At 40.5% G+C, this 14,679-nt stretch overlaps 1 protein-coding gene across 6 annotated transcripts in view; it reads right to left on the bottom strand.

Annotated features, from left to right (window-relative positions):
- Positions 1–1,414: 1,414 nt before the first annotated feature.
- The window catches only part of clip3 (CAP-GLY domain containing linker protein 3), a 42,659-nt gene continuing 29,394 nt past the window's right edge, over positions 1,415–14,679 (bottom strand). For 2 of the 6 annotated variants that reach the window (XM_064303461.1, XM_064303464.1), the window contains 11 exons: positions 13,727–13,888; positions 12,095–12,213; positions 11,271–11,507; positions 10,519–10,572; positions 9,759–9,894; positions 8,496–8,642; positions 7,829–7,963; positions 6,637–6,760; positions 5,878–5,942; positions 5,405–5,477; positions 1,415–4,753 (listed from right to left, as the gene is read on the bottom strand). In XM_064303461.1, coding sequence (XP_064159531.1) covers positions 4,699–4,753; positions 5,405–5,477; positions 5,878–5,942; positions 6,637–6,760; positions 7,829–7,963; positions 8,496–8,642; positions 9,759–9,894; positions 10,519–10,572; positions 11,271–11,507; positions 12,095–12,213; positions 13,727–13,888 — 1,307 coding nt within the window. In that variant the 3' untranslated portion in view covers positions 1,415–4,698. Of the gene's footprint in view, positions 4,754–5,404; positions 5,478–5,877; positions 5,943–6,632; positions 6,761–7,828; positions 7,964–8,495; positions 8,643–9,758; positions 9,895–10,518; positions 10,573–11,270; positions 11,508–12,094; positions 12,214–13,726; positions 13,889–14,679 lie in introns of those variants that run through there. The other 4 variants (XM_064303463.1, XM_064303465.1, XM_064303466.1 and 1 more) reach the window with 3 other exon arrangements.

The raw sequence follows: 14,679 nt of genomic DNA, 5'->3' as shown, positions 1-14,679 counted from the left end.
CTAAGCTACTGTTAGAGTTTTCGAGAAAAGCAAGTAACCTGGCTGCGACTAAGGGCGGAAACGAGCACATGGCTTCGGCAAAGGCCTCCAACTTTTCAATCGACCACATTATGGGATTTCTATCCAAGGAGGAAAGGGCGTCAACCTCAACAGCAAATGCTAACGTTTCCTCTTTGACTGATTCGGTAGGCGACCTTTGCTGCAGGCCTGAAACTTACTGTAACCGTTATACGGTTTCTCAGAAGCTGGCAGCTCATCCACATCCATACCTTTGGGAAACGCCTTATCACCCCATGCTGTATGACTACTGCAGAAACGACCACTTCGGCTATGCGCCCTTCAACTACTATCCGTTAGACTTCGGCCAAGGAAGTTTCCAGAATGGAGCAGGTGAGAACATTTGTCATTGACTATTATTCTTCATAGTATCAATCTGGTCATTGTTGTACAGATATATAACATGTAGGCCTATAGATAACCGGTTTGAAACCATTACATATCCTTGGCGACATGTCATTCGAGATGCATTATAAATGGCGTAGATTCTTGATGCTCACAACATCTTTGGATTTACTCTTTCTTTCAGGACCACAGACTCAGTACGTAGGCTTATACCCACCAACAGTGAACAACCCGCGAAAACGGAATCGAATGCGCACTGTATTCACGGAGACCCAGGCACAGAAACTGGAACATCTCTTCGGCGTCACTGACTACCCGGCAGCTGAGGCACGGGAGGAACTAGCCGTGAAGGCTGGTCTGTCAGCGGAGACAGTCAGGGTAAGATTTAAAAAACTTGTCATAAATGTCATAAATGTGAGAAGGATGCAGGCCAACATGCTATTAATTGATATTATTTGAATCATGTAATCGGGTTTCCCCTAATTTTAACTGTGTGTCCTTTTGTAGGTGTGGTTCAAAAATCGTCGTGCGCGAAGGAGGAGACAGGGCATCGCTAAGGGCAGAACCTTAGCTCATGCTAAAGGTGCAAAACGAGATTCTCCGGGGAGCAACAAGTAGACATGGCTTTGAAATGATATGCTTATCGGACAACTCTCAAGAACGCCTGCAATAGTCATTTCAGAATGGAACTTCTGCTGCTATCTTTGAAATTGCAGGCTTGCCTAGCGACAGTTCATTTACATTGCCTTAATTTATTGGGACACCACATGTCATTCATGTGTTCATTTTGAGAATACATGCTTTTGTAAACATTGGTACCATATTTTTATTTAAATTCTGTAACAGTGTGCTTTCTGCCTTGAAAAATGAGGTCGTGTATTTTTGAATAAACGTTGTAACAGCATTTTACAAGATTTTTAAAATATATTTTTCTTACTATTATATTTTAAAGGTTTGCTGAGAAAGATGATATCCAACAAAGTAAATGTTAAAATAAATCAAAGGAAAAAAGTTTACAAAACACACATCAAAGTTACTTTTATTATTCAGTCAGTATTAATAACTGTAAGCATTTTCATGCTGAAATACACCTTTGAAAAAAGACAGAAGATGCTGAGAGCATGCAGTATTTGACAAGTAAATATGAATTTCAGAGACACCAGTACTAATTTCAACGGTACAATCCCCACAAACTATCTTTCTATTGAACAGAGGATAGTTAAAATTTCAATAAATAATATGTGGAAATTGTAATCTTGCCAATTTACACTGGCATAAGAATAGACACGTAAAGGTAAATAAATTAAAAGTACACTTAGTGAAGTTATTAATATATATCTATATTTGCTGACAGAGCACAAAAATCCAATTGCCTGAAACCACAAACAAGAGCATAATTTCACAGATAACCATGATCAGGACATTTTAAAATCCATGACTTTTCAGATATTGTTCAGTTATTTCAGCAAAAATCTGTGTACAAACCAACACAATCAAACTTTGACATATACACAGCTGAAGGAAAAGACTACTGAAAGATTCCGAGGCTGTCATTCAGAAATGGATCTGTCAAGTGATGAAAGTGATGTACCACATTTTAAACATTATTTAGGGTTAAATCTAAAATTAAAGCAGTGGAAATTCTGTTTTATTGGAATAAGAAGGCATCTTATCTACCCAAGTAACAGGTTCATGATCTGTTTTGGGTATTGTATTCCTTTCTTGCTCAAATGTAAAACTTTACTTGAGAAGAAAATCAAAAAAAGCTTCAGACATATATGTATTTCCAGCAATATATATATATATATGTATATATATATATATACGACCAAAATGAAAGAAAACCAAGAAGGAATATTTGCTCCATGTTAGACATGGTAGTTAGTCATTTTATGCATGTAGTGCCTGTCATTTGCTCAGTAAAGTAACAGTTGAAACATGAAAGGACACCTAGGCAACCTCCAAGAAACCTCTGTGTCACAGAACAAGTTTACCACAAAAATATTAACAGGAGCCGAAAGCAATCCCTCATTATAACGGTGAAACATATCACACAAAGATCTAGAGGAGCCAACATTCAAGTAAATTAAAAAATACAAATGTACACAATTTTAAATATCCTCTCTGACATATGAAGGTGACTCATCTTTATACAGATGGCTGCCTCTTGTTTCCTAAAAACCGTGAATGGTACCTCTGGCCCAGCTGAGCCCCCTATCAAAAGGTGAGCTGGTCATATATTTCCAGCTGAACTACTTTCAGGGGTAACACTTACCCTAAGAAGTATTATCCTATGTTGCACATTAAGCTTTCACACCTTTACTGGGTTGCTTTTAGCAATGTCACAGCAGCACTGTAAACGTACTACTGTACAAGTACTACTACTTGTGATTTTTTTACAGGAAAATTATTGAACTAATTCAGATATTGAAACCAATATTCAGGCCCACCTTTGCTGTTCACTGCAGCACCAATACATGTATGTGTCTGAATGAGATTCCCCTTCCCTTCTGGTGTGCTGGCCTGGTGTGAGTACTCAGTTCACTAGCAATGTTCACAATACCAGTTAACACAGAGGTGGAATTGCCGTTTCTCCACAAGCACAGTGATAAAGACGTTTGACGGCAATAGGAGAGAGTTTATTTCTAAGCACATATTCACTGGACCTACCGAAGCTTAACATGGGTAGTGCGCAACAAGGGAGCTCACAGTAGCGCTGCATAACCGGCGGGTGCTACTTGCAGAGCCAGAATGCCGGTGGCAATTCTGGGGCAAGAAGCGACTGATTGTACAGTCTCATGAGTCACAGAAGGGCTAGAGACTGCGAAGCTAATGCTGTCACCATAGTGTAGCGATGTGTAAGCCTGTACAAGTCTGCTGGGAAGCCAGGTGCTCTCACAAATAGACAGCTACTCAGACATTTTTATTATTTTATTTTAACTTTTTATTTTATTTTATTTTTTGGTAGAGCAAAAGACAACATATTAATTCTTGGGGGAATATTTATTGATTTGTCACCACATCTACCAGAAAAATACTGTGTGTGTGTGTGTGGGCAGATTGTACTGATAAAAGCTGCTTAACATGCTGAGTATTTCATTCCTGTTTCATGTAGATTTACACAGAAATGAAACTTTTCACATGAAATTTGGTGGAAGGAAGTTCATCTTTTGTGTAATTTAATATACAATTAAATTACTGCTGAGAAAGACTATTTGTCTTTGTATAAACATGAATGGCCATTCTCCATGGACCCCCCTAACAATGATTGTTTTATAAGGCTTAAAATAAATCCATACAGAAATTAAAATTTGCACTTACATTTCAGTTGAAAAAGTTATTAGGTAGCTGTGTTATAGGGGTTCCTGAAGATTTTTTTTGTTCTGGTCACTGAAAAAGGCAAAAATAATAATTTTGTTAAAGGTGCCAAACATCACAAAGGTAGAACCTGACATAATAACAGCTGAAAATGCTTATTTATATTAATATAGCAACTTAATTAAGCTGAAGAAAATGTGTAAAATGAGCTAAATGTGTAATAAAAGCTGTTTTCTACACCATGAATGCAAAGGGTGTCTTGAATTTTGGGCACCATTTTTTGACTCCTGCTCAGATCTCTGTATGGAACAGCACAAGCCAGGTTCTACCTGCTGCTAAGAGAAGCTCAGGGGAATTAATATAAATGTGGTCATAAACAGGTTTTTGTATCTTGAAGCGCATACATGGAAAATCAGAAACAGCAATTAAAAAAAATACCAGCATGTATGCTCACGGAAACATCAGAAGCAAGGCCTGGTCGCATTACAGTTAATTTGAGCTGTTATTCATGGAAGCTCTCTCTATATATGTTTTTAAGTTAGCATTTTGCTAGTTTGTCTGACTGTTCAGATGATTTTGGCAACAATTAACATTAAGAGTCAACACCAAAGAAGAAAAATTCACAAACGGGAAACTTATAAAACTTAGAGTTCTCTATATATTATTTGCTCTTTGTACTGTTCCCCCAACTATTTTTTTTTTTCTTTTTTGAAGTTTTTTTGTTAGTGTAACAAACGGAATGCAGGACGTTAGTTAAGATACAAGGCACTAGATTTTGCTATAGGATTGCGAACAGGGGCTTGGGGGGGCGAGAGGTGAGGGGCGAAGGGGGTGGTGGTTCACTACGGTTATATTGACAGCAACAGTCTGGTTGGTTCTCAGAGAAAAAGCAGAAATGATGGACAAATGCTGAGAGGAAGAGAGTAGTTGGCCTGTCCAGGAGGCAGAGGAGGAAGATGAGGAGGAGGAAGGGTGCGGTTAAGACTGCATCTCAGCACGCAGCATCCAGGGGAACCAACAACAGAACAGTAACCTGAGGGTAGGAACAAACCAAGACAAGAGTCGAGGACCAATAATATTAGATCAACATTAATTTGCAGATGTCACTTTCCACCAAAGTGACTCATTAACTAGGAGACACTAATGCTAGACACTCAGTGTTGTAAATTCTTAAATTACATGTTCAGAATAAATAAATACTGTTAGGCTTCCTAACTGGAAAATCTTAAGCTTATTTGCAGAAGTATTTGGCTGGGGGCAACAACAAGAATTGAAATGAGCAGCTTTCTGGTCACAAGTTCAATTCAGTTCAATTATGTTTTATCTGTATAGTATTTTCCATAGAGAATCAACATCTCAAAGCACTTTACAGACACATCAGACCCAGGCTCCAGGTCCTCTGTCCTTACCAACACATTATTAAATCAAAGGTTTTGCACTGGGTTCACATGGCATCATATATGTTAATGTGCACAGCAGATCAATCACCAAGATTTGACTAAGAACAGGCTGAGAAATGAAACCTGTCTAATTTAGAGCTGGGCAGTAAAACAGAACAGCTGGAGAATGTTGCTGTTAATCAGAAGTGACAAATGGGTTCTGTTCTGCAATCGGAGGAGTGATCATCAACACTTTTTCTACAAAAAACAAAGAACAGAGACACAAAAGCACGTGGTTTCAGTACCTGGATATGGAGCTCTCCGACGTGATGTCCTTGGGTGTTCTCATTGCAGCGAAGTTACGCTTGGGCTGGGACACTGGAATAAACAAAGATGAGAAGAACAAATTTGGAAAGAATACCAGCAAAGCAGGGAGAGGATGTTGCACAAATTTCTGGATGCTGTCCTTGCCTTTATAATGGTAACACTGTGTGATATGAAAATATGTATTACATGAAATAAGCGTTCCTCATACAAACTGCACAAACCTGTCTGTGCAGTACAAACAGTTAATGAATATCTCAACAATGGTGGGCTCTATAAATGAAAATGGGTAGAACGTAGCATAAGTAATGTAGATATTACCTTCATAGGCTATTTAATTTGCGGGAGATCACCTTGATCCCTGCAAGGGCAGCTGTCTCCCTGGGTAACAAGACAGTAGGTAGCTGCCTTCTAAACAGAATGCAGCGTACATACGCCCTCTCATCATACTTACTAGTGACCTGGTGAACTTTCTTCACCAGTGTGCCATCGCTCTGGGAGTCTTTGGGTCCACCAATCCTGAGAAGGCACAGACAGCACTGATGGTCAGTATTTCCCTTTCAACATGCACCACCTGGCTATCAAACATTAGCTGGCCCACCAGTCACCTACTGTTGGCACCATACAACTGCAAATGGATGCTACAGTGGACTGCTAGTGAACAGCTGAGACAAGGCATTTGAGATGAGGATCAGCTCTTCAAATAATGCACAATAGTTGGTGAGTGTTCCTGCTACCGAACCACTGTCATGTTGATTTATAAAATTCTGTTGGACTGACAGTTGGCAGCAATAGTGATCCAACTGGTGCTTGCCCAGTGAACATTTTACTGTTAAAATTGGTGGAACATTGGTGAAACACCTTCCAGATGAAACCCGGCTACAATAGGTTTAAAAGTGAAAGTTTTCTAGCCGACTAGGATGTAGCCAGGCTATATCCAGGGAAAACCTGAGCTATACTGGGGCTAACGTAGTCCATTTATGTTAAAACATCTCTCAACCTAGATTTCCACCATTCTAGATGTCTAGATTCCGGCTTTTTTTCACTGGGCTTTTCTCACTGGCTTTTTGCTTACTGGGCAGCTTCCATTACTACTGCAGTGGCAGCCTTGACCATAATGTCATCAGTTGCGCAGCTGAGCAAGGACTTCTGTACAGTAAGTATGGCTGCAGAACAGTCTCCTGTCTGTAGTGATCATTGTGGGGACATTCACCTCTGCACACGGGATGGAGGGGCGAAGACTCCATACTTCGGCAGGCAGCTGAAGTAGCGGACCCCAAAAACTGAGCCATCATGTTTCCCAGTGGGCTGTTCCAGCTCTACCCCAAACCAGTATCCTGGAAACACACGCACACACACACGCACACACACAAAGCGTTGAGATATGGTGCACTCAGAAATCAAATACAGCAACGCACCACATCACAGAGTACTACAATTTTTTTATGTTGGGAATTTCAATGAAAGAGGAAGAATACTTTTCTCAAGATGACATTCATCAAGGAAATGAATAATTTTTCTTCATATGGCCTTGAAAGGAGCACTCCACTAAAAAAAGGTAACTTGATAAAAGTACATGCAACTGATATGTGCAATACTGTGAGAACTAAATATCATTTATATTCACTGGCTCATTGTCAGAGCATGCTGATACAACACTTTTACATTTCCCCTGAGCGGGTGTGTGGAGGGATCTGTCTGTAGCTGGCTTGATTTAGAGAGAGTCCACCACAAAGCATGCAAGGCCATAATAGGATCAGTCTGCCATCTGGAATATATACCCTAACCCTATCTCCAAACTACCTACAAACTACATCCTTGTGTATACATAAGATAACTGAAAAGAGTTTTTCAAGAAAATAAAACAAACGCAAAACAAAAACATATAACTGACTTCCAGTGAAACGATCCTTTTAATAACCATGAGGTAGAGCAATTGAAGTAAACTCTCAATCCTAATTAAGTCTAAGTGCTGACCCAAGGCATTCCATGATGACTCATAATAAGCTGGCAGAGCAGAGTATGCTAGGAGGACATATAAGCTCTTAGCCTTCAGCCTCCAGGGTGTCACAGCAGATACAGGAGGTTGTCATGATGTGTTGGTACCAAGGGACAGGGGTTCACATAAAGTGTCCAATTTAGGAAGGAAATTCATATTTCAGCTAATTGCCAGCCACCTAAGCAGTAGTGATTTAAATATTTATATATTTACCCAAATATGGAAACATTTTGTCAATGGGTGTGTTCTCAGTAAAGTGTCAAAACCTTGTGTCCAGTTTTGATTTAAAATCAAGAAAAATCAGTCATGGTGATTATTTCACTATGACGTTGTATAATTTTACGCTGCAGGACTGCTGTGATGGGAGAGTAGCAGGTGTCAGCTGGATCGTCATGGAAACATCTACCTGGAGCAAAGTCTGTCTTTCCATAGAAGCGTACAATTCCTTGCTTCTGTCCAGCTACCAGCACCTGGTCCCCCAACTCTATCTTAACTCCTTCAGGGTCCAGGCACCCAGTGGACAGGGACTTCTTTCGTTGAGCTGAAACAGCCAATAAAAACACAGAGCTGAAACAGCCAATAAAAACAGAGCTGAAACAGCCAAGAAAAACACAGAGCCTATTGTTTGTGCCAAAACACATCAGTCTTCAAAATCACAAGGCAGAGCTTTTCCTGGATTCCCTAAATAATTGCCAGCCCTGTCATTATCACCACTGTTTGTGCGCTCCATATATATGCTTGTTTTGAAGTGGCATTGGGTATCATCTCTGTGCTTTCTCACACATAAGCCCTTAAATGAGGAGCTGTAATTTGTACTAGGTTGGGCTCCATTCATTTTATCACTGACATATTAGAAGTACCTGAAACTACCCTGAAAATGTAAATAAAAATAAGAATAGTAGATTAGAAATAATAGGAGCTATACAAATGCCCCCGAAACCCAAAATATTAACCTAGAAAGATTCTATTAATTAGATTTCATTAAATCATGCTGAACTGACTTTCAAAAGTGGTTGTCAGACAAGAAGTATTCCATGCAAAAAATAGCACTTCACAGACAGAGCTCCACTAACCTTTTTCTTTCTCCTTCTCCTTCTTCTCCTTCTTGTTTTTACCGGTGACACGGGAGAAGTCCATGCGTGGGGTTTTAGGGGTGGAGGTGACGGAAGAGGGGGTCTGTTCTGTGGCTTTGGTGATTTTAGACACAGGGGCAAAAATCCCTGGGGGGATATGGGACAATGCATGAAGAAAACTGGACATGAATAAAATGAAATAGGGCTCAAAGAGCTTTTACAGTGCACTTAGTGTTGTTCTAGGAAAAAGATTCTTGATAATCTGGGAACGTAAACACAGGATTGGTGAAAGCACCAGAGTTCCAATTATAGATGTACCAGAGAAATTTGCAGATGGGCCAGATGTGTGGGGGTTGATTGCGATCGCAGACCGGGGCGTGGAAATCCTTCGATTTTTGTGTTTACCAATCAAATCAGGGTGTGCCGAGGACACTCAAAACACAGTGTGCCCCGCCAGTACCTGCGATAAAGCTATTGTTTGGGAGTGTGCACCAGCAGTCAGCCAGGGACAAGGTCCAAAACCACTGACTAACACCCTGAGGTGACATCCTGGCCTAGTTGGAGAATGCTCCCTCATTCGCTAATCTCAGCCAAACTAATTTAATTTTCTGGCTGCGTTTCAAACCACCATCTTGCCCCCTTCTGTTCCTTCTCACCCTAAGAATAGAGGGGTGAAGGGAAGCCACTGAAACCCTTGGCCCAAAGCCAGGGCTTAGGGAACAATTTAAGGCAACTGTAATGTGCTCTCTCAGACCACATCAGACTCAAATTAAAACTTCCCGGTTGTGATTACTTTATTGCATGTCTAGACATACCTGCACAGGTAAATCAATTAAACAGCTTTCTAAACCTCTTCCAGTTAATTATACTGCCATTACATCTGATTCTTCTGATCACAAATATTGCACAGATGTTTAAACCAATTTTAGCATAGCAGCATATTACCACACCACCACAAACTCCATTCAATATTTTATGGCATCAGATCAAGCAGTTGTACTGTCTGGAGAATAGCTTCTGAAAGTAATGTAACATAACCTAATGTACAAAAATACAAATCTGATCAAATCTGAAAGCATAAATCCACAACAGACAACTGCATATGACAATTAGCTTAAACTATGTAACAGCCTACATTCAAATCTCTTTTTTTCCTCTACGCAACTAAGTTGGCAATGACCAATGTATTGTAACAGGGCGTCTACTAAACCAATTAACTTAGTGCAAAACAATGGTTAAGAATAACAGCAAGTAAGGCATTACCCAGTTTTGGGGGGCAGATGAAGTAGCGCACCCCTCCAACACTCCCATCATTTTTGCCCTCGGGTTCGTCGAGCTCCACGCCCACCCACTGCCCGCTGGCGAACTCTGTTGTCCCGCAAAAGCGCAGTGTTCCAGTCTGCAAAGTCAACAGCAGCTTTAGGACGAAGCCACATAAACCAGGACCCAAAATGCAAGGTCTCAGCTGCTCTTCAATGATAAAAATGTGCCCTGGAGTCCTTCTCAATCATCATTACCTTACTACTGTCACTGAATCTCAAATGGTGTTTATTTAACCTTTGGTTGGGCACTAAGGGCATGTATCAAACAGTAAAAGTTTGGTCGGTGTCATGCTGCTTTCTCCTGGCACATTATCTAGGTTTCCTGGAGATTTTTATTGTCTTCAAGCCTCAGGATGGGAGGTGGACCGTTAAATGGAGGGGCGAGGGGGGCACTGAAAAAAAGGATCGCCTGAAGACAAAATTATGACATTTCCTGAGATAACCAAAGGCACATCCTTATTTTGTAAGAACTAATCCTGCAAAAAAAAAACCCCAAAAAAACAGGGATGGCCGTTATCTGTTCTTTAAAAATCTTGCTTTGGCATGTTAAAGTGTGTTACGACTAGCGCTACTCAACAATGCGCTGAAGAAGTAATCTCCTCTTCAGCAAACACATAGAAAGGACTTGGCAATAAACTGGTAAGATGCTGAGAGGATGAATGTGGTTAATAGACACATACACACACACACAGGCTACCCACCTGCTTCGCATGGTGCAGAGAAGAGGAGACATCACTGCAAGATTTTTTGGAAAGCTATATTTTTGACAAGTGGGGACACATGTTTTGGGGGTATTTAGAGCTCTCACACAATCAACCATGAGCAGCGCTATGCATCCCCAGGCAGCACAACAGAACAGAAGGTGGGCATACGTATTCAGCACTTGGGGATCTGAAATCAGTTTGAAAGCATTCTGTCCAGCGTAATAGTGTGCAAAATCATACATGTGATGAGCATGTATAATTTGTTCTTTAATTTCCTATGTTGGTGTGTTAGTTTTTTGTAAGTTCAAGCAGTTACTGCCCATTTTTCTTACAGCAGACAATCATGAATTACATTTTTTTCAGCAGAGGTCCTTTTCAAGGGTAACTTACAATTCAAATTTTACACACAGCATGTAAAACATGGGATACAGACTGTCTACTTTGATTCTTTGAAAAAAGAAAAACAGCAGTGTCAAGTGCAGTAGTTACAGCTAAAGGACTCTGGGTGGTACCAGCTGTGTGGCTATGATTATCCTTTCAGCAGAGACTGAACTACTCATTTGGATATCATTACTGTTGATGAACAATCCACTGTAACCCATGTCATGGCTGTTTATTCAAACTAATAATTGGGAGTATTGTCCATATATTCTCATTGGGTGTTAAATTTAATTCCCCACCTTCTTAAAACCCTCCCCCATGCCCTCCATATGGGGAACTGAGTTTTCCCTGCAGGTCCCGCACCACACCTTCATGTCATCCAGCAGGATGCGGTCTCCCAGTTTGAGCCCCAGCGAGGTCAGCATCAGGTTGCCGGGGATGTTGTCGTAGTTGGGCAGAGTGGCACGCGGCAGGTTGCAGCTCAGCGGCACAGCATCCAGCAGGAGCTGCTTCAGCTCTTTGGCCACCATGGCCGCCTCTGCCTTGTCCAGGCTCATGTCCATGGGGTCCGGCACCACCTCCGCGGGGCCCTGGCCTTTGTCGTTCTGTAAGATGAAAAGAGGGAAATAAGGCATTAAGATTTTACATCCCAGTAAGCCTCATTCATCGAGCCATTCAGCCTTACTATATGAAGAGCAATCATGTTGTTTATTTCTTCATCATTTGACAAAGAACAAAAATGAATAAAAATAAATGAAAACCTTTTCTTTATTAAACAAAAAGGCACTTGTTGAATCAAAGTAATTGAGTTATTTGTGGTCAGAAAAATATGGAAGTGTCACAAGAACAAGAGTCCCAATATTTCCTGTATCACCAAAGTGACTGTTATAGACTAAAACAGTAACAGGGGTTAAGGCCTGCTGAACGAGACATGGAATGGAATGAATCATGTCAGCTGGACCACCATTTTGAAGATATTAATCTTTAAAAGATAATCATCTTTAATTTAACTTAAATTATATATGAAGTTCTAGGACCTCAGGTTGTCTATATGTTCAACCATTCAAGAAATCATATTTCACAACACTTGGAGGCTTACCTTAAAATGAATATTGTGTCTGATCTAGTAATTCAATTTCTACTGTCAGGAGGGAATGTAGAATGGCATAGGAAACACAGAGAGGAAGCGTACCCTGACAGTGGGGTTAGCCCCATGTTCCAGCAGACACTTGACCGCTCCCAGGCACAGGTTGGAGGCGGCGATGTGCAGGGCAGTCCCATGGTGGAAGTCACTGCACGTGGAGTTCAGCACTGAAGAAAGAACGTTCAGACTATGAGCGAAGCCGACATGGGACCGTTAATGTGCTGCTGGACTGCCAATCTAATCATGTTCGCAGTTGAAAGGTTGAGTGTTCTTTATTATTAACTAGAAGCATGTACTGCACTCAATTCTCAGGCCATCCACCAGGGCCCCTAGGTCCAGGTACAGAACCTCCCAAGGCCAACAAGAAGTTTGAAATATTGCATGTGTGTGTGTGTGTGTGTGTATGTGGGTGTGTGTGTGTGTGTTTTTCTTTCTCCTTGTCTCTTATACATTTCTATAGTCCAAAGTGATTAGCTACGTCTTTTCTTTATCGTTCCCCCCGCCATCATAATAGGGAGAAATCGCCTCTGACGCCATGGTGCCTGGAACTCTGAAAGCAACTGTTAGATAAAGACGAAATAATTATTTTTGATTCAGAGCTTGTTTTTGTAACGTTGAAGGCTAGAGGTCAAAGTGTGCTTATTCAGTATTAAGCTATACAATTAGACATAACCTATCATTTACTTTGTTATATTTTACTATAACACTTATGTATTAACCATGTGCCAATCAGATATAGAATTATGTATGTTATTAGTAAAAACACTTTTTACTCATAAAAATTGAGGACCGCCCCTGCTTTCTTCATTTTGGGCTTGTCCACCTTGTTGTGTGTAAGTGGCAGACTTCTTCTGCAGAAACAAAGCCTGTTTGTTATATGGATATGCTTTGTCGTGCCTGCGTATTCTAACGGAAGAGTTTTCACTGCTCAATACAGTAAAGGATTTGAAACCCTGAATTCACTCTCAAAGTCAAAATAGGACAGCAACCATGTATGTACAGTTATTGAGTTTGTTTCCATGGTGCAGATTTAGGGGATGAGGGCTTTACATCCCCATCAGTGAGTAGGCACCTCATTGCCCCTCTTACCCTCCCATATCCTATCTATATACACATTTGTGAGTCAAGTTTCTTAGTTAACTTGCTAGCAAGTTAGAATCTAGGAGCATATTAACAGACATCTGACAATATTATATTAATATTAATGTCAATATTATCCTAGGTTGTTATTGTATCATCCATGCTCTAGTATAGTATGTTTCCTATTATCTATACATACATACTGTACTAGTATCCATACATACAGAATACTAATGCATATACCCAGTAAATCATACAACTAATGTTTTCTGGGGGGATGGTTGGTTTAGATTGTTTTTGTGTTTACTGAATAAATGTGAGCCATGTGTAAGATGGCCATCCAATAACTAATCCTAGATTTAGGATTATTTATTGGCTGTAATGTAGTAAGACACATTTTTTAATTGAGGACAGATGAACAGGTTTAAATGTTTCCAAGCAGTTGTGCTGAAGTGTTTAAATAGATTAAAGGTGTACGCAACAAACCTTAACTCTGATTAAAGGTTGACAAAATGATTCTGGGACACAAAGAGGAAGGCTGGCATGGTAATGAACAGTATAGAGGAGGCTGGGGGGTAGGGAGGGTGAGAAGAGAGGTACCCCTTGGCTTGGAGGCCTTCAGCAGGACACGGATGAGCTCGGGCACATCAAAGTAGGCGGCGTAGTGCAGAGCATTCATGTTGGTCCACCGGCTGCGCAGGCCCACATCAGCGCCGAGGGTGATCAGCTGATGGGACAGACGCAGGGCTGCGGCAGGGTCGCCTGGGAATGGTCACATTTGCAGGAGACAGTGGTCGGTTATGGATCCTGAGTCTCACGCACTACTCTTCAGTGCTTTGATGGCGGCAAAGCAAACCTGCGCTTAAAGAGGATTTGCAGCAGTGAAAGCAGACTGCATTTTGACACTTCTATGCATTAAGGGATTGTGTTCTCTACCCAGCAGTGCAATTTTCCATCATTCTGTGTTTATATTCTGTAAAACCCCTGTAACCTTAAATCTGATGAGATGAACGTAAATTAATTGTTTCAATATTATCTTTATCAGTATTTGCCATATTATTTTAAGTTCAGTGTTGGTGCAGCATGCACTTTATTTGTCTTTAAACTGTGTTACAGATTGGCATTTGCCTAGGCTGATTATGACATCATCTGACCTTACCCCTCTGTGTATATACTACAGAACTCTGTGTGCCTCCACTGATGTCACTACTGATGAAAGATATCATAACAAAGTTCACTATGAGCGACTAGCCTACGTAATTCTGTTCAGATGAGATACAAATTCTCCTCATAAAGGTCAACATACCAGTGCATGTCTAAAAATGTAGCAATTTTTAGACGTGCCCCAAATGTAGCAATTTTTTTTTTTTTTTAAACTTTTCTCTTTTCATGTGCCTATGATTGAACTCTAAAACTTGTACTCTATGCTTACTGCACTTTAATTGTGGAAGTAGACCTCTAGTCATTCCCGACACCAATGACTGTCTTTTTTGTGTTTGTTTTTATTCTATTTTATGTACTTTGTACTTTCTTTGTTCCTTTTGCTTTTATTT

Source organism: Anguilla rostrata, chromosome 12, assembly GCF_018555375.3.
Source record: "Anguilla rostrata isolate EN2019 chromosome 12, ASM1855537v3, whole genome shotgun sequence".
Classification (NCBI taxonomy): domain Eukaryota; kingdom Metazoa; phylum Chordata; class Actinopteri; order Anguilliformes; family Anguillidae; genus Anguilla; species Anguilla rostrata.
The sequence above is the reverse complement of the archived record's forward strand: the minus strand, read 5'-3'. Positions and strand labels throughout refer to the sequence as shown.